Here is a 23228-nt window from a genome sequence, read left to right on the forward strand (position 1 = left end):
TACAGAGAGAGAGAGAGAGAGAGAGAGAGAGAGAGAGAGGGCGGGAGAGAGAGAGAGCGAGCGAGCGAGAGACAGAGCACTATTATATTTTCGTTCTGAAACAACAATTGTTTCCCTTATCCACAGTGTTTGAGGCCTCCCAGCACCATCCTCCCTTCAAATGCGCCCAGGCAGGCTCAACCATCAAGGTACAGCTTTGACTGTTTTTTTTTGTGTGTTTTTTTTTTTTAATGTAACTGGGATTTTCTGTAATTTTGCATTTGGGACTTTTGTGTATCTTTGCATATATGACCTGCTTCAGAAGACGGGCTTTTCCCCATTGTATTTCATCTAACTGCCCCCCTCCCCCCAGATATCACCCTGAAGTAAGAAGAATGAGCCGTGTGGAGGGTCTGAGGGCCAACTCGTCTCAGTTCACTCTGGAGGGAGAGCCTTTCCGCATCCTTGGAGGCTCCATCCATTACTTTCGTGTCCCCAGAGCCTACTGGGAGGACCGTCTGCTGAAGATGAAGGCCTGTGGCCTCAATACTCTCACAACGTAGGCTAGCACTAACTTGACTGTGACTCACATTACAAGATTTTCATTGGTCTTTTACTGGGGAACGTCAAACGCAGATCAGATTAAATCCAATGTGTTTGTACAAAATGCAAACAATGAAACAGCTCCCCTTAAAATGAAATCAGGATTTTATGAGCTACAAAGAAGTGTTTTCTTGCTCGCTTTTTCAGATATGTGCCATGGAATCTGCACGAGCCTGAGAGAGGATCATTCAGCTTTCAGGATCAGTTGGACCTCAAGTACGGCTTCTTTTCTCTCTATTTCTAAGTATTTCCAGAACACATGCAGAATGGTTCTTTATCAATGAAACAGAGGGTGTCTCTGCCTTTCTCAGGGCCTATGTCAGCTTAGCAGCACAGATGGGTCTGTGGGTGATCCTACGTCCTGGACCCTACATCTGTGCTGAATGGGACTTGGGCGGCTTGCCTAGGTAACACCATCTGCTCATTGCTTTGAAATATTGCCATATATTATCAGTAAGTCGACAATGTTGTTCTCGTGTTTCTTTCAGCTGGCTGCTTCAAGATAAAGACATGCAGTTGAGGACAACTTATCCCGGCTTTGTGGATGCTGTCAACCTCTACTTTGACAAGCTTGCTTCAGTTATCAAACCTCTGATGGTCAGTCAAGCTCAACATTTGGCTGTAATATTCCATAAGTGTCCTCAATGAGTAGAGACAAATATTTATTTTCCCTTGTTTGCTCTCAGTTTGAAGAGGGAGGCCCAGTCATTGCCGTTCAAGTTGAGAATGAGTATGGATCATATGCCAAAGATGAGAACTACATGCCATTTATAAAGAACGTGAGTTTAGTGATGTATCGATGTGTTTACAATGCATTATAATGCAGTTAATTAAGCATGTTATGCAGAAAAAAAAAAAAATCTTTTCTGGCAGTGTCTTCAGTCCAGAGGGATCAATGAGCTACTGCTGACTTCAGACAACTGGGAGGGCTTGAGATATGGAGGGATGGAAGGAGGTAATGAAGATGGCTAACCCTTCATTTACCTTATAAAATGTTTTCTTTCAAAAATATCTTTTATCTAACAAATGCCACATTATGTAGGTTTATATATTTGTGGGGAATCAAATTAATTTCACTTTGCATGATATATTTATCAGTTCTTTTCACTGTTTATGATGTACTTTGCCACTGTTTGTCTTTGTCCTTCATCTTGCTCATTTCAGTTCTGAAGACAATAAACCTTCAGAGACTGTCATTTGGAGCCATTCCGTACTTAGCTGACATGCAGGTAGGTCATCACCATGACTAGCTTTTGCTTTGTGGCTTTTGCACTCACCGCTGATTACCTCTACTAGTAAAGAACGTCTTCATTATTTATTTCTGTTTCTGCTCACACTGTATTGTGTAAGAGAATTGGCAAAAAGCCCATAAGGAAAATGTCAGATTTTCTTTCTTGTTAAAGCCTTGCTATGACTCATAAATTACAGTAGACAGTAGGATATGTACGCAATACAGGCATGTGCTCTTTGCAGCCTCAGAAACCTCTAATGGTGATGGAGTATTGGTCTGGCTGGTTTGACGTCTGGGGAGAAAATCACCATGTATTTCATGCTGAAGGTACGGAAACACTTTTCAGCCAGCATTTTTCTCGTGACATTTTTGCTGAGCTTGTGCTCTTTTTTCAGCATCACTCTGCATTCCCTTCATTCCATTACACACTTACAAGCTCTACAATGGCCACTGTGTGTTTGCTTGTCATTTTGGATAGCATTATGAAGGTAATTCACAATGTCACCCCTGAACTGTTGGGTTCAGGTATCGTTCAAGGACATTTCAACTGTCAGCGAAGAGCATTACTGCCTTACGTAACAACTCCTTCATTGCTGCACATTGTTCTTTGGCTCACTTCTTGCATTATGTGATCATCTGTTATCGTATGGTTTGCAGACATGCTGGCTGTTGTGTCAGAGATCCTGGAGAGAGGTGTCTCCATTAATCTGTACATGTTCCATGGGGGAACCAGCTTTGGCTTCATGAATGGAGCGATGGACTTTGGCACCTACAAACCTCAGGTCACCAGTTATGGTTGGTTCAGACACCAAAGAACAAAGGATGCTTCAGGCCTTCGATGAATATGATTGCCTTTAACGAATATACTGCTTCTTCCTGTCTTTGCAAATATTTTCCCTGCAGATTATGACGCTCCACTATCCGAGGCTGGAGATTACACCCCAAAATATCAACTCTTGCGGAATTTATTCAGCCAGTACTACTGTAATGTCCTTTTAAGCATCCACGTGCTTTGATTGCATTACAAATTTTATGAGAGACTCTGTGTAGTTCATTTGATGACTTTATTACCAGGAGTAATTGAGTGTCATAATTAGCTTTAATTAAATGTTTTTACCAACTCTGTTTCCAGCTGAGCCTCTTCCTGAAGTGCCCTCTCCTCAGGCGAAGCGAGCATACGACCCTGTTGTCATCCAGCGGCACCTGTCACTGTGGGACAGCCTGCACTTCACCGACAAGGTAAAATATGTGTCTGGTGTGACAGCTGATTATATAATCTACAGAAAATGCCATATTCAAACTCCAACTAGACCGCACTGTCAGATAGATATAAGGGCCCTGCTGGGATGAGAGCAAAGATGTGGCGAGCCAGATAGACATCAGGCTGTGTGTCTGCTTCAGTGTCTCCAACATGCTGCTCATGCTCAAGACAGATGTCTCACACCTTGCAGCTCGGGTTTGGCCGGACATCAAAGTGTCAACACTCCTGCTTTTTTCAAAGTTTTTGTCATACGCTGTTTGGTGGACTCTTTTATTCCAAGTGTGTCGCACTTTCTTTCTAACATGTTAAGATGTTTGACTATTCACTCAGCCGTACAGGTCAGAGAGGCCGGTGAACATGGAGAATCTCCCTGTTAACAATAACAATGGTCAGTCATATGGTTACACCCTGTATGAAACGACCATCACCTGTGGAGGAACCCTCAACTCCAAGAACAACATCAGAGACAGAGCACTGGTGAGGACATGCAGACTGACCCACAGACAGACACACACACTCCACACATTTAATACATTTTCTATAGTTATTCAACATGGTTGTACATAATCTTGTCATTGTGATGTTCAATGTTCTCTAGATTTTTGTGGACAGGCGGTGTGTTGGTAGCCTGGACAACAAGACTCATGAGTTGACACTCCCTGATGGAAAGGTACTGACTGTTTTTGTGCCTTTTCTTAACTGAGCATGCCATTATTTCAAATTATAGTCAGACTTATGGTTAATCACCAAAAGCACAAGGGCCCATATGTCCAAAGCATCCCTGACATATTCTTCTGAAAAGCCTTAAAATTTGTCTTTGGAGTGAAGGAAATGTCAACACAATGTAATTGGTTTCGGTCACTTTTGATACCTGTGACACAGCAGTGAAAGGTACCCCACTGCCCCCCAAAAAAGCCCATGCATTTTTGAGATGGTGTCAAAATACAAGCAAGCAATTGAGTCCAGCATCAAGTGGCAAAGCAAAAAGATTAAAAAGAATAAAATTACAGTGCATGTTTCCTTCCATTAAGGATAGCAGGCTGGTACAATATCCACTTTCAAACTTGTTATTCATAACTGAAGAACAGTTCATTAATTGATTTTTTGTTTTTTTCTTTTTTAATGTACCTGGAGGATTATGATTAATTGAGCAAAACAAGCAGCAACAGCTGGCAGTCCTTACTATGGCTAAAGCCTGTGTAACTACACTGATCAAATATATCTAATCAATGTATAAGTGTCTCTGATGGGTCAGCATTTCAGATGTTTTCTGCAGCACATTCCCATTTTGGAGCCTTTAACTGTGGTCAAACTGGATTTGAAGCTGTATACATTACACTTGGTGCCTATCAGAGGATTCTCTGTTATTCTCTGTGTTTTCATTTGGCATGTTTAAACATGAAGATAGATATTAATTGTGATCACTTTTCATTCCTGCAAACTCTCCAAATGACACTTGTGTTTTGTGCATGGAAGGGGGAGAGGACCTTGAGTTTATTTGTGGAGAACTGTGGAAGAGTGAATTATGGGAAAGCTCTGGATGAGCAGCGCAAAGGTACTCTGCCTTTAAGCATAAGTGTCTTGTGTTGTGCGTTACATGTGCATTGCTAATGAATATTACATACAATATATAGACACGATTTTCAGACCTGAGTCAGACCATTCTCAATATTCATTTCAATATGGTTCATGCATGTGTAAACATTCAATGTAGGATAGAGCACACCCAACAAAGCATGTGTCTGTGTACGGTGTGTGGTCCGCTAGTATGTCTGCATTATGTATTTTTTGCCTCATATTGTCTTGCAGGTATTGTGGGAGACATTCTGTTGAATCATGCCCCTCTGAGAGGATTTAACATCTTCTGTTTAGATATGAAGCCAGGCTTTATGAAAAGGTTCGTTAATTGAACAGCTCAACCCCAGCACTTCACGACAAATCCTATCCAAAAAAAGTCAGTTATCATGATTTGCCAAATTCTTCTTGCCTCAGAATGTCCACATTGATTATAGTTTCACAGGATTACAGGGAGTGTTTCAAATGAATGTTTGATCTTGTTTCAGATTAATGAGTTCCAGCCAGTGGAAATCTGACCTCAAGTCGCCCTCCGTTCCAGGGTTTTTCCAGGCCAGACTGTATGTGGATGGAGCTCCCAGAGACACCTTCATCAGACTCCCTGTGAGTAGGACAGCCGGTCAGTTTTATGGTAAACTGCATCTATTAGACCTAGGAGACCTACTGTAATAGCATTTCGATGGATTCTGAATATGTTTGATACATACTGATGCCTTAAACTTTACTGCCCTACATCATTGTTTTACTGCAGTTAACTGGAGGACTTTCCATGCTGTCATTTTACTGATCATACCGGTGTGTCCATCCACAGGGTTGGGGTAAAGGAGCTGTGTTTGTCAATGGGCAGAACCTTGGGCGCCATTGGTTCATTGGTCCCCAGCATTTCCTTTATCTCCCAGGAGCTTGGCTCAGGAGTGGAGAGAATCAGGTATACATGTAATTTCTAATAAGATGAAACATAATGGTTGTTTCACTTTGGTTGGGGTGATGTTCACCACTGCTTTCTATCCTTTTATTTATTTGTTGCAGATTGTGTGTGTACAATATGTTATGCATGTTTTTATGTTCTTTTTCAGATTATTGTGTTCGAGGAACAAAAAGCGGATGACAAAATACTGTTTGCTGAAAATCTTGATCATGGAAGGACAACTGATGTTTACAAACTCCCCTTCTGCACACTGCTGTGAAACTAATGTACAGCTCACATCTAGTTTATTGATACTGGCTGTTACTGTCGATGATTTACTTACAATATTTTCCAATTGCCAGTTCTCTTCAAAGGTTTACAGAAATGTTACATCTTGCCAAGTTGCCATTGATTCTGTTGCCTTAAAGTCAACCATGCAACACCGTCTGATTGGTCTTGTTTTCTAATTTCAATATGAACTTTGCTCTGACTAGAATGACGGTGTTTGAACCTTTGATAGGGAGACACGCCCTCACAAGCTTCTCATTGGACCACAAGCTTGTCCTTCGAGCGACGCTCCCTTATTCACAAAAGACATCTAACCACACGCAGCCATATCCATTTCACCAGCAGTAACCGGAAAATAAGTAACCTGTCCCTTCATAATAAAGGACAAGCATTGTTAGATGGCCAGCTCAGAAAGATATAGACTCATTTTGGGAAAGTTAATATTAACATAAAGGCCACCTTTTAATGTTTGTATGAAGATATGAATATGGGTGTGCATTGTTAATATATATGGTCAAAAGGAAATATAAACCACAAATTAATCATGTAACATAAGCATGTTGTTGAGTTTCTTTTGAAAATAATAGCCGGAAGTTCAACGTGTGGCACAAGCTAGCTTAACTTGTAAATATATCCCCTGGTGTTCCTGTGTCGCCACAGCAATTTGAGGAAGAGAGCTCGGTCAATTGGAGAAGAGTCGACTCCATGTCCTTCACAGTCGTCCACCAGTAACTTTTACTTCAGATAATTTAACAGACAATGTGCCGGTAAAATTACGACTTAGTACAGCGGAGTATAGCGGTTGTAGGAGCATCTCCATAGTATGTTAGCCTAGCCGAGCTCGGCTGCTGAACTGGACCGGTTAGGGGAAGGGTTGGATATTAACTTTAGCTAAGTTGAGTTTTTTTTTTAATAAAGCTTTTTCCTAACATGGAGGCATTTGGAGCCATTCTTGGATGCTCTGCAGGCATTGCGGTGGGAGGGCTTGTATTTGCAGCTTACAAACTTGGCTTACTCTACCAGTTGTTTCACAAGGTAAGCTGCCACCATTCAACGTGATAATTATAACCTCCAAGCTCTTCTTTTCATGTCGCCTCGTGCATTGCATATGAAAAAGCAGCGTTGCACGAATCGGTCCTTGCAACTACACCTGCATGACCCGTGCACCACCTAGCCTCTGTAAACTATCACAGGTGAAAGGTAAGATGGGCTCCACTCACGTGACCTTTGACCAGCCTTGTGGTTTTCCAGCACAAAGGCTATGACATCGCTGAGGCTGTTAGTGGGATTGCACAAAGCCCAGAGGCACACCACCATGGCACGCCTGAACAATGTGTGGTTATTGTGAAATATGAAAGGCTGCTGGGGTGAGGAGATAGTGTGACAGGTAGCCTTCACAGGGGCCATCACTTCACACTGATAGCTGTTCATCTATGACAGCTTTTTTCATATAGTTTATAATCTTGTGTAATCTGCTAAATCAGTGATGCAACAGGATTTATCTTAATATTCTCCTCTGTGACTTTTATTCTGTCCTCTGGTTCCCTTCAGACCGAGACGAAGAGTCCCAGGCATGGTGGCGAGAGCGTGGCAGAGGTGCTCCGCGCCCATGGGGTCAAGTACCTTTTCACCCTTGTTGGTGGGCACATTTCACCTATCCTGGTGGCTTGTGAGAAGGTGGGCATCCGCATTGTAGACACCAGACACGAGGCCACCGCTGTCTTCGCTGCTGATGCTGTGGCAAGACTCTCAGGTGCAAATTTACAAGAATAGATTTGCCAAAATGTGTGACCCCCTGTCTATTTGGACTCATGTCATGTTTGTTGGCAAGTTGTGGACACCAGGTCAGTTGTGAGTGTATTTTCTGGGACTAGTTGTGATCTTGATTGTGTCCCCACCAGGCACCGTCGGTGTAGCAGCAGTGACAGCTGGCCCAGGACTCACGAACACAGTGACAGCAGTGAAGAATGCTCAGATGGCTGAATCTCCATTGCTGCTCATCGGAGGAGCTGCGGGTACACTACTTCAGGTGGAGTTATTGAAATACTGATGCAAATATGATGGGAATTTGCAGGTAGAATAAAATAACAGAACAGAATAGTCTAACATAGCAGTGGGTTCTGCTGCTGTCAGCCGCAGTGTATGACAGCTCTGTAAATGTGTTATATTTCATCTTCAGTGTTTAACCTCTCCATCCACTGTATTTATGGTACAGGGCAGAGGAGCGCTGCAAGACATCGACCAGATGTCTCTCTTCAAACCGCTGTGTAAGTTCTGTGCCTCCATCAGGACTATCAGGGAGATCGTGCCTACTGTCAGGAAAGCCCTGGCCATCGCCCAGTCGGGAACCCCTGGTCCTGTTTTCATAGAGTTCCCCATCGACACGCTCTATCCCTTCCATCTTGTGTCCAAAGAGTTTGGAGTTAAGAACCCTCCCAAAGGCCTGATGGGAAAAATTGTCTCATGGTACGTTGTCAGCTTGTCCTGTCCACACCCCACGTTACTGTTAAGTAGAGTAAAGTCATGCTGTGTGAGAACAGAAGACCATTTGACTGAAATCTACAACTACACATGCATGAGTGCTGTGTGCATGAATACAGTCACCAACGTTGTAATTGAATGGATGCGAGAATTTTGGCATTGTGCCCTGTGAACCCACACTGGAAGCTTTTTTCCTTCACTCCATATAATTCACATCACTGTCAACTGCAAAAATGCAATAATACATATAAACTGATTTCATGTGATGGTCTGATTTCTTGTAAGGTACCTCAATAACCACCTCATGAACTTATTTGCTGGGGCTTGGGAGACGAGAGATATGTCTCCGCTTCCTGTTGACATCCCACAAGCCACAGACGATCAGGTAAGACTGCGAGTAGTGTTAAAGTAGTATTACATTCTTGCTGATGTAACAGAATTGTTCTCAGTATTTTGCTCTTTGTTTCTTTCCTTCTTCCGTCCTTCCGTCCTTCCTTTCTGTCTTTCCTTCCTTCCTTCCTTCCTTCCTTCCTTCCTTCCTTCCTTCCTTCCTTCCTTCCTTCCTTCCTTTCTTTCTTTCTTGCCTTCCTTTCTTTATTTCTTGCAGTTACAAAAGTGCATAGAGCTGGTGAGTCGAGCCAAGAAACCTGTTATTCTGCTTGGTAGCCAAGCAACACTACCCCCAACACCAGTGGATGGTATCAGGTAAAGGACGCCCCCTCCTCAACTTCTCTATCACGTGTCTTTCTGTTTTTCTTGCATTGTTTACTATGTGTTTGCTCACTGTTGACACTTGATATGTTAGTGCTCAAAATGTTCTAAAATACTCATCATTCGTTGTCTGGTCAGCATTCATTGTTTTGTGATTTTACTTAGCAATGCTCATCTGGTCAAAAATGTGTCCTGCTTTATAGGAAGGCACTGGAGGACCTGGGCATCCCTTGCTTCCTTGGAGGCATGTCCCGTGGCATGCTGGGTAAAGACAGTCCCATCCACATCAGACAGAACAGACGAGATGCTCTAAAGGATGCTGACTTGGTGCTCTTAGCAGGTCAGACATACAGTGTTATCGGCGTAAACCTTTTAACATAGCAATAAGAGCCAGTACAGCTACAAGCTACCCATTCCTGGATGTTAACACTGTGAGCTGTGTTTGCAGGCACTGTGTGTGACTTCAGGCTGAGCTACGGCAGAGTGCTTAACAGACGCAGTAAAATCATTGCTGTCAACAGAGACAAGACACAGCTGCTGAAGAACTCGGATATGTTCTGGAAACCGACTGTAGCGATTCAGGGTATGTTCACAGGCTTATTTTAGATCTCTGGTGATTAGTGTTGGATAAGCCATTTGAGAAAGGAATTAAAATCAAAGCTTTTGTCACTGGGTCCAGTTTCTACACTGAACACCCAAAATCATCAAAATATTATTGTATTAGATAATGTTTCAGCATTGTGACTTTAAACATACCCCTATTACTGCTGATCTGTGCTCTGGAGTTGCACCATAAGACAAATATATCGGTTGCATGGTGAGACTCTAAAATGTGAATATATGCCTATTTTTAGGTGATGCTGGTTCACTTCTAGTGCGGCTTGCCAAAGGCCTGAGGGGCCATCGCTGTCCAGAGGAATGGCCTCAGAGCCTCAAAGCAGGAGATCTGACCAAAGAAAATACAAACAGGTACAGTAAACAGAGGTGACGACCCCTGTTCCCTGTTCTGTGTGTGTGCCAGCATGTATTGTACAGCCATCATTGTCACCTGGACAGATTTCCTCTTCACTTACACTCTGTTCTTAATGATAAAAATGATCCTGATCCGCTTTAATAATATTTAATAATCTTCATTCAAATGCAACCCAGAATGTACAATCATTTCTCCATCACATCAGCCAGAGTATTTTTTATTCAAGGACTAAAGCTGATGAGAAGACCGAACATCACTTAAATCCCTTGAAAGTCCTCCACCGCGTGGATGAGCTGATGTCAGAGGACAGCATCATCGTTGCCGATGGGGGTGATTTTGTTGGAAGTGCCGCTTATATAATGAGACCGAGGGGACCTATGCGTTGGCTGGATCCAGGTTAGATCTCTTAGACCAAACAACATTATTTGATAAAGAACTGTTGTGGATCAAACAGTGAACGTTTGGATATTTTAATGTGAGAGGAGAGTTCTTTTGAATTCCTGCACAATGAAATCATCGTTTTCAGTCTGTTGATTTGTTGCTTTTTTTGTCGTTACACAAAGAGCTTACAGCAGTGCACAGAACACTGTGCTGTTGTAGATGAGTCAAGTGCTACATAATCAAAAGTCTGCACTATTGCAACGTTTTCATGCATCTCTGCAGTCATAGGGACATAACCTTGCTGTCTCTCGTCCCTGCAGGAGCCTTTGGGACCCTGGGAGTCGGAGGAGGATTTGCCCTGGGTGCAAAACTGTGCCGGCCTGAATCTGAGGTACAGCATCGATTTGGGCTTGATACTGATCGCCTGCTGATGGGTGTTCACATCTTATGAATGACGTTTGTGTTGCAACATTTGTGTTGCTTTTAAGTATGAAAAGTGCCATATAAATAAAGTTTGATTTGATTTGATTTGACATGCTGCTTTGTGTGCTTTTCAGGTGTGGATAGTGTATGGTGACGGCTCCTTAGGATACAGTGTTGCGGAGTTTGACACATTCACTAGACACAAGGTAAAATCACTCATCACAACATTAAGTTGTAAGTTTGTGTGTTAGCACCTTTATTATCCATAATAAATGTGCAATACTAGAGTAAATACTGCAAATATGAAGGATAACTATGTTATAGACTTTCCTGTTTTAGACAATCCACCAATCGCACTGCCTTTATTTGTGCTTTTTTTTTTCTTTGTTTTCCTCTGATTGTCCATATTTTACCCTTTTCCTTAGACTCCAGTTATAGCTGTGGTGGGAAATGATGCTTGCTGGAGTCAGATATCCAGAGAGCAAGTTCCCGTACTCGGTAGCAACGTGGCGTGTGGCCTTGCATTTACAGGTACGTTTCTGCAAAGGATGCTGTGTCGCTGCTGTGATAGCTTGTAGAATATGGACAGGTTATATCCTACACTGAACAACATATTTTTTTTTATTTATGTATGATGTTGGAGCAGTTCCTAACTGGCATATGATATTTTCTTCTCCTTTTCGCAGATTATCACATAGTGGCAGATGGGTACGGTGGTAAGGGCTACCTTATTGGGCGTGAGGACGAGGACAGGATCAGCGACATCATCAGACAGGCTCAGAAGGAGAGCCAGGACGGCAAAGCTGTACTTCTCAATGTTCTGATAGGGAAGACCAACTTTAGAGAGGGCTCCATCTCTGTATAGAGAAGCTATGATTTCTTGAAACAGTGCAGTCCTCTTCCTTTACCCTTTGGCTCTTCACAGACCTCACTATCAAGCTTTATGAAGGGTTTCAGAGAATAGGAAGATACTGTTGGATGGTGTGTAGAGCCCAGCCCTGCGCTGACTTATGCTAATCCTTTGTGCCCTTAAAGCCATATTTCATTTCGGTGATAGGAAATGACTAGCGTGCTGATCTCATATTAGAGTTTATCAACATTCAGCTGCAATATCTCTTCTTACTTCCCTCATCAGATGAGTTAAAAATCATACACATCTCCAATCACCTGTCTTATCTTCAGCCTTGACTCTTATTATTATTGTTATTAATACAACGATAACAACAATAGTAATAAATGTTGCATTCTAAGAAGGGAAAGGATGAAAAGGATGAAAATCTTCTTTCTTAAGGGATTTTATCTCCTCAAAAGCGTGGAGTTAGATCTTTGACCTTCCCACAGTTTATTATATCTTCAAATAGTTCTCGCAAATAAACCAGTGATGGCAAATCATGTGTGAGAGAGAGCATTGGTTTAAGTTATTTGATGCGACCAGAATGCCTTTTTCCTCCTGTTATCAAATGAACACTGAGCCTTTTTATGAGGATACGCAAATTCTTACAGCTGTAAGGTTCTTTGACAATTTGGGATAAAAATGTGTTAAATGGAATTTTTTTTTTTCTTTTTTTTGAACATTGACAAATGACATGCCTTGTAATCGATTGTATCTTCAACTACATTGATATGTATAGAGTGGAAGTGTTTGCTGATTGAGTTATGCATTTAAATGATATTTAATACTAACTTGTATGCATTGATGTGGGCTATGATTTAAAATATGCCTATACACAATATGTATTGCACTATAATTATAACTTATTACTTGCCAGTTGAACTCGTGTGGATCATCTCACTCCATTGATGTTTTATTTGATACTTTGATGGAGGTGTGTTAAACTTTTGATCATGAAATGTTAATTTGGATAGATTCTCAAATAAATTGAAAAAGGAAGTGAGTAATGAGTGGGCTTTTGAATGATCTGAACATAGACTGTATTGTCAGTGGCTTCAACCATACAATGTAATATTTGTATGTTATTGTCTTTGGTACATTCAACAAAACATACAACCTAGTTTACATCAGACAAAACACCAAAGGACTTTGAAATTGCAAATGTTTTTGTCCCCAATGATTGAAAGGTGCAGTTTTCATTTTAACCAGCAGGTGGCAGCCTAGTAGAAGTTCTGTTTAGGCAGCCTGTGCTGACGTGTTCATGTTTAGCATAAGGTGTGGGGGGAAAACCGTATGTACTGAAAGACAACAGACCATCTGTGAAATCGATAAAGCTATTTTTACTAACTGTGTTTTGGGTGATTCATCGTATGGCGTTAATCTCCTGGGCTGGCTGTGGATTTTAAATGAAGTGAAAATGAGCGTGTATTAGGCCTTTCTTAAAGTTCTGGGACTATTTTTGTTTATTTGTTTGTTTTGTATATTAGACATATTCTCTAATCGTGAGGCCCTGGACGCGAAGACAGACTGGATGCTTCCACAGTTTTGTGAATGAGGCTACATTAGAAAGGGAAAGGTGTCACTGTATCCAAAAGGCTGCAGAAGGCGCAATAGTTTAAGCAGGCAATTCAGAAGAGCAACAGTTAGCAGTGTAAACAGTTTACAGTATGGCGTGCCATAGGGTGAGCCCTGCTGTGCAGCCTTTCCCGTGTTCGACGTCACGTGGTCAGAGAAAGGTTTCGCTTTTGCTGCTTTCCCGTGCTCTTTGTAAATCTCCGCTTCCTAGCTATGAAAGTCTAAATAAATGTGTTGTTGTTTCCCATTAAAGTGGAAAGGGGTTGATATATTTCGGGCTGCAGTGGAGGATTAAAAAGTAATATGTACACGAATATATGCATAAACGCAATACAGAATAATACAGTATTTATTACGCATATCACATTTACCATCGGAATGTAAGGGTTACGGTCCTGAAACCATCTTGATCTTGACATGATTAATGTGATGATGCAAATGAAAAAATCCCGACTTCTACATATGCCATGTTGCTATTTCAAACTGATATCTATTTTTAATCAGTCTTGCCGATGGATGAGTCTGCTTTGAGTTGTCTGTTTTTGCCGTGCCGCAATACACATTTTCCACGTGAGACAACAAAGGGCCGTCTTAGTTATCCGTGCAGCACTTGAAAGCATCATAAAACCGGGCGCACATCACCGCAGGCGGACGACTAGAGCAGCTTCGGAAAACTTAAACATGAGGGGCAATGTTTAGGAGCAGAATCGGCAGAGACGAGAGCATTTGTGGTGAATAACGGAACTCCAGGGCAATAAAGTGACCTTTTTTTTTTTCTTATTATTTTTTTTTTTTTAGCTAAAGAGCGTGGTTAATGAGAGATATATACCACTTGGTTACCATACGTCCAGAATGACAGCAAAATACAGGTAGTTTCGTGTTTTTAACATCCTCGGAAGTAAGAACTAACGCTAGCTTAACGATAGTTGTTATTTGACCGTAGTTGTGTTTGTCCGCTGTTCTTAGGAGATAGAGCAAACTGTCCGGACGCTTAGTTACCAGGTTAGCATTAACACAAAATAAAGACTAAATGCTGCGAACTCAAGTCGGTTTCCAAGCGATTCGGCGTGGTTAATCGTGAAACGACTTCGGCTGACTTCGAATCAAGAAAGGACTAGTTGCACTACTTGAACAGAAATAGACGCTGGACATTAACGTACATTATTAAGGTAAGTAATGGTAACGTTTAATAAAGTTACCCTGTGCGTGTAACGCTTTGTCGATTGTGTGACACGTTACTGGTAACTTTAGTTATATTCTCAGAAATTCACGTCAATGTTAGTAATAAAACGTGGACCGAGTTGTGTACTAACGCTAACTGGCTGCGTATGGCTCGCTGTTGCAACCGTGGGTCAGTGACTTAATGTTGGAGTTAGGAAAAAAACATGAGGGAAACACCAGCTAACTCTCTTAGCTAGCGAGTTACCTCCTGTAGCTAACGTCACCTGGTCTGTTCCACTTTCCTGAAACAACAGCCTGACTGGAGGATGTTTTTTGTAATGACTAACAGGATATGCCACCAGACAAGGTGTGTTGCCAGGCAGGTATTTAAAGGGTATTTCCTGTTTGCTAAATGATAAAACTGTGTTTCTCATGACAAGTGGAAACACCGTTTCCCTTTGCCATGAGCTGGATTTTGATATGTCACTTTTAATTTCACGTGTGACATCATTCCAGTATGATGTGCTCGTTAAGAGAGGAGCTTCAGTCAGTGTGCATGTTTTGTGTCCAGAGTTGTTGTAATTTGTCGCTTATGTAGTCATCAGAGTTCATGTTCAGAGAGCATGTGGTTGATCGTGTTTCTCTCACAGGAGCTGAATGGCCTCCGTTGTGGCAGTGAAAACTGAGAAGCGACCTGCAGCTGATCCCAAGGATGTGGACTCAAATGCAAAAAAGCCCAGGTAAGCTCTGGTGGTGCTTTTTGAGCCAGCTGCACACTCTGCTCATGACTTGTTTTGTCATCAGGGTCGATTAATATCTTTGCTGTCTTGAGTTCTGTATTTTTTTGGCCCTAAATAAAGGTAGGTTTTATATTTGTGCTGCATGTTAGCATGCTTGGAAAAGGTTTGTTTAACCTTGATGCTGTTGGAGGGATTTGGGAAACATCGTCTCTGGAACCATCATCACTCAATCTCTGCCTGCCCCGAAGGAAACTGCTGCCCAGCCTGAAGACCAAGCGAGCCCCCGAGCTTGTCCTGGTGATTGGCACGGGGGTGAGCTCTGCAGTGGCCCCTCAGGTCCCTGCGCTCCGCTCCTGGAAAGGCCTCATCCAGGCCTTGCTTGATGCAGCCAATGACTTTGACCTACTGGAGGAGGAGGAAAGCCGGCGTTTCCAGAAGCACATGCAGGAAGATAAGAATTTGGTGCATGTGGCCCATGACCTCATTCAGAAACTTTCCCCGGTAAGCCTGAGCCTTTTTCTTTGCATTACCTTTCTACACTGTCCTGTTGCACATGTACAGTCACATGGCAGACAGACCGCCAGCTCACTGCCCTTTCCTCAGCCGGGGTTGTTTTGTTTGTTTCAACATTTATGGATTGGGATAAGGCACCTTAACTGTATCTCCTTTCAAATCATGTCTCTAATCACACAAAGCTTGTTTGTGTGGCTTTTCCGTAGAATTGAATTGTGGTCAATACAGAGAAAACATTTCAGTCAGGTGATGTGATGTGGAGTCAACCACACTTGCAAGACATAGGCTGTGTATTCAGTTTCTCATGTACCACCCTTGCATTCTTCAGGGCCCCCTGAAGGGAAAAAAAAACTGATGAAGCAGGCGAGATGAACCACACTAGTGTCACATTTTTTGAACCCCACCATTACATATATATACAGCTTACCCACCTGCATTGAACTGTCTCGCTCCCCCTCAAGCTGAAAGTTCACACAGATTAGGTTTTTGCTGGTGAGTTCTAGTAATGCAAAATGCTGCGATGATCAGCAGCCTGCATTGGAAAGAACTTCCCAAAACTATGTTTAGTGAAGCAGAGGCAGCTTTAAAATGTTTGTTTTATTCAGCCTGGTGCTCAGTTTGGTCATAGCTGTCCGTAATAACTTGTGCATCAAAGTTCAGATGAACAACAACAACAGGCTGGACATCATATATGTGACCTCTGGTTAAGAATAGAAGTTCAACCACCCATTTTGGACTGACACCCCATTTGCTGTTGTGAATAAGGCTGCATGTTTGATCATGTTTCAGGTCATCCCTCTCTACATTTCTATACATATAGTAATTGTAGCACGCCAAGAAGTCTTCATTTCCAACTTAAGTTGCATCAGCTGTAGATAAGACTGTGTTATACAATGTAACAGCAGGGAGGACAGGAACAAAAATACATCCCACTCATGTGAGAGATGGACTAACACAGTTAAAGACAAAGCTTTGGGGTAACATAATCAAAATCAAGGCATAGTGAGGAATAATTTATATATATAGTACTACAATAAATAAATTTCTTCAACAGTTCTGATAAAATCGTGCTTATACGCTTCAGATGGGTCACATTCTGTAGGGTGGGACTTTCTGAATTTAAAGATAACTACAGCAAAAGGCAAAATGGAGCACAGACTACAGCAATTTTTAAGTGTTCCCCAATAATTCAGAGAAAATGGTATTGAGTGAGAAGATTCTGTTGTTTTTACAGAACTCTGCAGCTCTGAACCAATTGGATTCTTATGAACAAATTTCAAGAAATGTAATGGATAAAGACATGTTTGGATTTCCATATAACTCTCCCTCTTGTGGACCGGTCTGGTCTGGAGCAGGGCTGGCAGATGGGAGCCTTAATGCCATTTGCCTCCTGTGTTAGTCATGTCTCATCGCACCTTTGACATTGATAAAACGCGCTTTGTTTCAGCCCTCAGCCAGTTGTCACAAACGGAACAAACAGCACTTTTATGGCTTTATCCATCACGTTTATTTCAATCCACAGTTGTGCAGACACCAGCTCACTGCTGTTGCCTACAGACATAGCAGGCCTGAGCATGCTGAGGAAAAAAACAAGCATTGAGTAATGTGAACCAGCAGACCCCCAGCCCAGATTTTCCATTCAGAGTTAAAGCACCACCCAAAGAGCAAGCATGCAGTAAGTAAGTTGGAGCTCATGGGTGTATAAGTGGCTCCATTCACAAAACCCTATATGTAGATATTGTCAGTATTGCAGTTTAGCATACATGGAGCTGAGCTGATGTCTTCTGACCCAAGACAAAGAACTCCTTCAAGACTGAATCATAGTGTTCCCCAACGGCATATATTAGACAATATGGCATCATATCAAAATATCCTTAGAAAACTAGTCCATATGAGGGTGTGAAAGAGCTGCATTCACTCCACCTTATTCTTGTAGCAGTGGGCTGTGAGAGTTTAACCCTGTTTCTCTGGAATTGTGTACTGTATGAGCCTGATTATGGCAGTCTGCAGGCACGCTGTCAGGTAATGAGGGTAAGCTGACATTAAAACTCAAAGAGACTGTTTTTGTTGTAAATCCTCTCACCATTGACCTTGGCAAAAACAAGGCTAATTACAACTTTGCTGACTAGCTTATATGCTCTATCCAGGCAAAAATGTAAACAGTGGGTTTCACAGGGGCAGTGGAGGAAACATGTGATAGATAGGTGATAGTCATTTGGGGGATTTTGAAATGATAAAGCCCTCTATGTACCCTACTGCAAAAGGAAACTGCTTTGGTTTATTTTCCCCAAGTCAGCTGTCATTGTGAAATTGAACATGTCTGTGGAAAGGGATCAAGCTTTCTGCTCTTTTTATCACTGCATTATAGGCCAGTAGCAACAGACCTATGGCAAGTCAGCCTCTGTTAAGATGTCTAGTATATGTTGTGTTAACTTTACTCATGTCTACAATAGGGCAGTCCAGAGCGTGCACAAAACTTTAAAATCTATTAAAAAACAGTTGTTTACTTGTCCTTCATGCGTTTGTCATTACATAAGTCCTGAGACAGTCTAAGGACACAGTGATCAGGATGGGTGCTGTAGACACTAGATGTGGATAATGAGCTTCTTCCTGTTGAAAGGACTCCCGCTGTTTAGCCCATTAGGCCTGTGATCTCTGGAAGTGAGCAGAGCGTTTCCCTGTGCTTGGATCACCTTGGTCACTGCAGCTCTGCGCTGCCTTTTGCTATTCTTAGCTGCCCTGCTCTTTTTTTTCCTCTTGTTTTTTTACAACAGGCTCTGCCAGGTAAGGGCGAGACTTAGACCGTAAAGTCACAGCCGACAGTCTCCGAGCACACTCAGATCATGTGCGAGTTGCTGCTTTAAGAGCTGTGGACAGGTTCAGAGAGGGTGATGGGGTGTTTGATTCAGAACAAAGTTGCCCTTGAGCAGATAGTTTGAAAAGTGGTGCACACATGACACACCCCTGAAGTCTCACTCGAGAGTCAGTTAGACTTCAGCAAAATGGAAGAATGTTGAAACCCCGCTCTGTCGTGTGTATCACTAATACAAGTAGAAATAGCACTGATTTGGCCATGTAATACTGTAGTATTATATAATATTTACAAAAGGAAAAACCTGAACACTCAGCCATTTCTCAATCTGGGCTCAAATGGACATGTTTACGTTAAGATACTTGATGCACACCGGGTCAGGTCACATGGTATGATAAGAAAACCTGTTTGCTTAGGAGTTCAATCCAATTGACAGGCTGCTTGTTGTGGGTTTGCCAAAGTGTGCATGCTATCACCTGACAAATGGCGCACTGGTATTTTAATTTTTTAGACTTCCCCTAAAGCTAATACACTGATTTTGCTCATGTCATCTCACAAAGACTCTTCATTCTTTCACGTCCAGGAAGTTGTCTCATCCAGAAGTTACTTGATGAATCAGTCTTTAGTCAGTGCACAGCATTTTGATAAATTCTTATCTTTTTTTAAAAAAGGTGCAGATTTTGTTTTACTGCCTTAAGAGGGCAGGGGTTGAGGTAGTAAAGCTGTTTTACAATGCGGCAGGACTTCACAACCACGTGTCCCTCAGAACTTAAATGTGACACTTTTCAGCCTCGGGACCAGTGCTCCAAAGGTGGCTATTTGCATGAGTTTTACTTCCTCTTGGCATGCGAGTTCACACCACGGCTGGTTGTTTGCTGTACTTCCCTTTCCAGCTCTTAACATACTGCATTCAGTACTGTTTAAAGGTGCTGGGCTGGTGATTGATCATCGAGTACAGTGGAAGTCAGTAGACACAGTCTATGTGCCCTCTGTCTTGAGTACATCGTGTACTGTATCAAGTATTGTCAAAAAGTACTGTGAAGCTCCATTATTTGTCATGGTACATTCAGTGTACATTTTTTCTCTTCAAAACATCATTATTCTTAGCATTTCCTGGTGTTTTTGTTTGTTTGTTTTCACAGAGAACAGGCAATGTGCGATCCACATTCTTCAAGGACTGTCTGTATGAGGTGTTTGACGACTTGGAGTGCAAGATGGAGCATGCAGGCAAACACCTCCTGCGCTCAGTGCTGCAGTTAATGGAGAGCGGCGCACTGGTCCTCACTACTAACTTTGATAACCTCTTGGAGATCTATGCAGCTCATCAGGGCACCAAGCTGGAGTCTTTGGACCTGACAGATGAGAAGAAGGTAAACAGTGGATAGTTAGATTATGTTATTTCATTGATGTATCTGTCCTGCCACAACACATCCAATCAGCTTTTTCAGACGAGTGCAAAAGTCGCTAAAGAATGCGCCGAAGCAAGTGCTTTGTATTAGACCAGGCTCAGATTTTACAATCTGAGTTTTCAAATTCTGACAGATTTTCACAGGTAAATGGGTCTGAATAGTATCTTGTCCTCTGAGCATTTGGGCGAACTCAGTCACTGCGCTGAGTTCAGTAAAGTTAGTGTCGTGTGAAGTTCGTTTTTGGCTGTTTTGGTGGAATTAAGTCAATACCTTGAGCTGAAAGAGCCTGTTGTCTCATGACAGGTGGAGGAAGGTTAAAGTTCTAGCCATTACTCAGCTGCTACTCAGTCAAACTTTATTGATCAAACAATATTTGCCTTTGGCTTAAGACTTCACTGAAGGGGAAGGGTGTGTTTTCCAAGTAAAACAGGCTTGTTTCACTTCTGACCAGTTTCTCCACAAAGTCTCAGTTGTTCAATCCATGTCACTGATGTCCTGGTCGATCTAAAGTTTGTTGTGTCATTTATTAAAATAGAACACAAATTTGCAAGAATTGTACAGAGTCTCTGAGAGACCTGTTGCTTTGCTGCTCAGTTCTGGTATTTATGCCTTGTCTCCATCAGGGCTAATATCCTCTCTGCTGTTCAGTGATTTTACTCCCTGCCCAGCCAGAACAGGCAGGATTGAGTGCAATGGACTGTTAAATGTGTGTTTGTGTGTGTGTGTGTGTGTGTGTGTGTGTGTGTGTAGGTGTTGGAGTGGGCTCAGGAGAAACGGAGGTTAAGTGTTCTGCATATCCACGGTGTTTACACTAACCCCAGTGGTATTGTGCTGCACCCTGCTGGCTACCAGAATGTACTGAGGAACACTGAGGTTATGGTGAGTTGCTAATGGTTTCTGATGAACGACATTATTCAGCACAAGATTCCCAACTAAATGCCCGAAGTGTAAATGATATGCCATGTTATGGTATTATATTACGGTGCAGTTGAGGTTGTAGTAGCAAATTGCCTCCGTCTGTGCACTTTGATGGATTTGAAATGGTCGCTGTTGGTAAAGTGTACTAATATAGATTACTACTGGTTTCAACAGCGCGAGATCCAGAAGCTGTATGAGACCAAATCGTTCGTGTTCCTCGGCTGCGGGCGCACGGTAGACGACACAACCTTCCAGGCTCTGTTCTTGGAGGCGGTCAAACACAAGTCGGACCTGGAACATTTCATGCTTGTGCGGCGGGAGGACGTGGGCGAGTTCAAGAAGCTGCGCGACAACATGCTGGACAAGGGCATCAAGGTTATCTCTTACGGAGACGAGTATGGCGACCTGCCTGAGTACTTTGAGAGGCTGGCCAATGAGATCTGCAACCGTGATGTAACCACCAACGGCTGGGGTAAGGAGGCTCAGAGCCAGCAGCAGTTCGTTCGTGTGTCTCTTTGTAGTCGAGGATTGTTCTGCATGTCACGCATGGACGTCTTTCAACACAACAGTCCGTCTGGTGATTATTTACACATCTGTGTAAAGGCCACTCCATCAATGCTGTCAGAACAGCAGGCTCTGCAGCAGGCTCCTGTAAAGAGATAGTCTACTGGTATTTAACAGTACTTTAACTCCAGGTAGTGGTACAAGTGTACCAAGTTAATTACACAGTGTGCAGTAAATGCATTGGAATAACTTTTGTGTTTGACAACACAAGCTATTTTTTCTTGAGGAATGTACAGTGTTCATTGGGTGCCCCGTGTTTGTTAAATGATTCTTTCGGTGTATTCCAGAAACATTTTTCAGCCTGGTGGATATGTTGAAATGCATGTTGAACCAGAGATGAAGCATTAAAAGTGGAGGCAGAAGCTAAGACCAAGTTAACCCACCACGTTACAGTCATGATTCAGGATATAAGCTGTGTTAGTAGTCCTCCATTTTCTGCTAGCATCTACCCTGGAAAAGGAAATGTGGGATTTGTTTTCTTCAGAATCTGAGTTGCCTGCATTTTATAATTGTTTTTTTTTTTATCTTTTACCCACAGGGTCTCCCTCACAAAATGGGGAGGAACAGCAGAATGGCTTTAACTCACAGAAAAGCCTTCTTCAAGGTTAGGACTCAATGCTTCTCTTTGACTTCAGGCAGTGGCTACTTGCAAGAGACATTTGCAGATTATTACAATAAAACACTGTCCAGGACTCTTTGTTTTCTTACTGCATGCTGGTAGATAGAAAACTCAGGTCTGTTCTCAATTGTCAGTACCATAAAGGCGTGCTGGTATTCCGTTGCACAGATACAAGTGGCTTTCCAGTATTACATGCATGGCGGTCGGTGGCAAGATTTCAGTTGACGTTCTTTGTTTCTCAACTGTCCCTTCCTTCTCTTTTTGCCCCAGACTTTCATTCTTGACAGGCACAGTCGGGATCAGTGTCAGTCATTTTCATCCACAGCTCCGTCGAGAGATGTCTACTTTGAGTAGTAAAGTGTGGTTTCAGTCAGTGGATTTTAGTAATCCAGGAGTGCTAACTATGGGCCATGGGAGACCTAAAAGCTGTTGTCAGTATTTTCTTTCTTTTTCTTTTTTTTTTTTTTTTTTACAGGTGTCAATGATTTTCCATTATTAGTTCTTGTTGAAAAAGGGAAAGGGGGAAACTCAACGCCAATACCCAGCCTCACAGTCCCACAGTACTGTACTGAAATGTCGCTCTGCATTTGGGAAGCCACAGTAGAAAACTGATTGTTCTCCCGCTCATCTCGACAAATACGATGAGCTGCATTGATTCACCGTTTGGATTTTGACTTCTAAGAATGCAGTTGGACAAATTGCACCACCTTGACCTACCTGCGCATCCTGTAAGAGAAGCTCTGGGTCCAAGCTGTAACGCACGTCACGTGGTCTTAACTGAAAGCAGCCTCATGTTGATATGTAACAGTTGTATCTGTCACGCTCAACCCTGAAACCAGGAAAACTTGAATTGCACACTACTGGGTGGGGAACAGGGATGGGTGGAAATAATTTTCTCAGTCGTACATGGTGACTTGGCTTATTACGATTCTGTCCTCTGAAGTTCAGAAGAGTTGACTTTTTCATTGCAGAGAGGCTCCCAGCCGGTAGCAATCACTTTGCCACTCCCGTGCAGAAATGTTCTTTGTAAGCCTTTTTTGTATTTTTAATACTTGCATGTGTTTTCTGACATAGTATTTATAAGTACTATTTTCAAAATAAAGCATTTGGTATCCCATTTGTCCTGTCTTGTTTGCATGTCTAATAATGACAATACGGGAGCCGCAACATATGGCAGAACAAGTTCCACTTTACAGGCTGTCATTGCATATA

General features: G+C 42.3%; 3 protein-coding genes across 4 annotated transcripts; all 3 read left to right on the top strand.

Annotated features, from left to right (window-relative positions):
- Nucleotides 1-124: 124 nt before the first annotated feature.
- On the top strand, nt 125-6397 carry LOC139336412 (beta-galactosidase-1-like protein 2). Its single transcript, XM_070970523.1, has 19 exons — nt 125-188; nt 353-538; nt 730-798; nt 894-989; nt 1071-1179; nt 1269-1361; nt 1456-1537; nt 1747-1811; nt 2056-2140; nt 2471-2608; nt 2717-2797; nt 2946-3052; nt 3405-3551; nt 3673-3744; nt 4551-4629; nt 4884-4971; nt 5138-5252; nt 5461-5577; nt 5726-6397. The coding sequence occupies exons 2-19, from the start codon at nt 375-377 to the stop codon at nt 5834-5836; spliced, it is 1818 nt and encodes a 605-aa protein (XP_070826624.1). The 5' UTR covers nt 125-188; nt 353-374; the 3' UTR covers nt 5837-6397.
- Nucleotides 6398-6452: 55 nt separating this feature from the next.
- Nucleotides 6453-13057, top strand: ilvbl (ilvB (bacterial acetolactate synthase)-like). Its single transcript, XM_070970522.1, has 14 exons — nt 6453-6879; nt 7396-7597; nt 7746-7873; nt 8060-8310; nt 8611-8710; nt 8933-9030; nt 9240-9376; nt 9485-9619; nt 9891-10005; nt 10236-10405; nt 10711-10781; nt 10948-11019; nt 11239-11344; nt 11500-13057. The coding sequence occupies exons 1-14, from the start codon at nt 6775-6777 to the stop codon at nt 11676-11678; spliced, it is 1869 nt and encodes a 622-aa protein (XP_070826623.1). The 5' UTR covers nt 6453-6774; the 3' UTR covers nt 11679-13057.
- Nucleotides 13058-13903: 846 nt separating this feature from the next.
- fam118b (family with sequence similarity 118 member B) lies at nt 13904-23133 on the top strand. 2 transcript variants are annotated; one of them, XM_070970070.1, is made up of 8 exons: nt 13904-14449; nt 15092-15181; nt 15430-15682; nt 19649-19876; nt 20666-20794; nt 21008-21305; nt 21936-22001; nt 22287-23133. In XM_070970070.1, the coding sequence occupies exons 2-8, from the start codon at nt 15099-15101 to the stop codon at nt 22298-22300; spliced, it is 1071 nt and encodes a 356-aa protein (XP_070826171.1). In that variant the 5' UTR covers nt 13904-14449; nt 15092-15098; the 3' UTR covers nt 22301-23133. The 2 variants fall into 2 exon arrangements, with proteins under 2 accessions (XP_070826171.1, XP_070826170.1); XM_070970069.1 differs by having other exon boundaries at nt 14326-14453; nt 15095-15181; nt 22287-22428.
- Nucleotides 23134-23228: the final 95 nt, after the last annotated feature.

This window comes from Chaetodon trifascialis, chromosome 9 (assembly GCF_039877785.1).
Source record: "Chaetodon trifascialis isolate fChaTrf1 chromosome 9, fChaTrf1.hap1, whole genome shotgun sequence".
Taxonomy (NCBI): Eukaryota; Metazoa; Chordata; class Actinopteri; order Chaetodontiformes; family Chaetodontidae; genus Chaetodon; species Chaetodon trifascialis.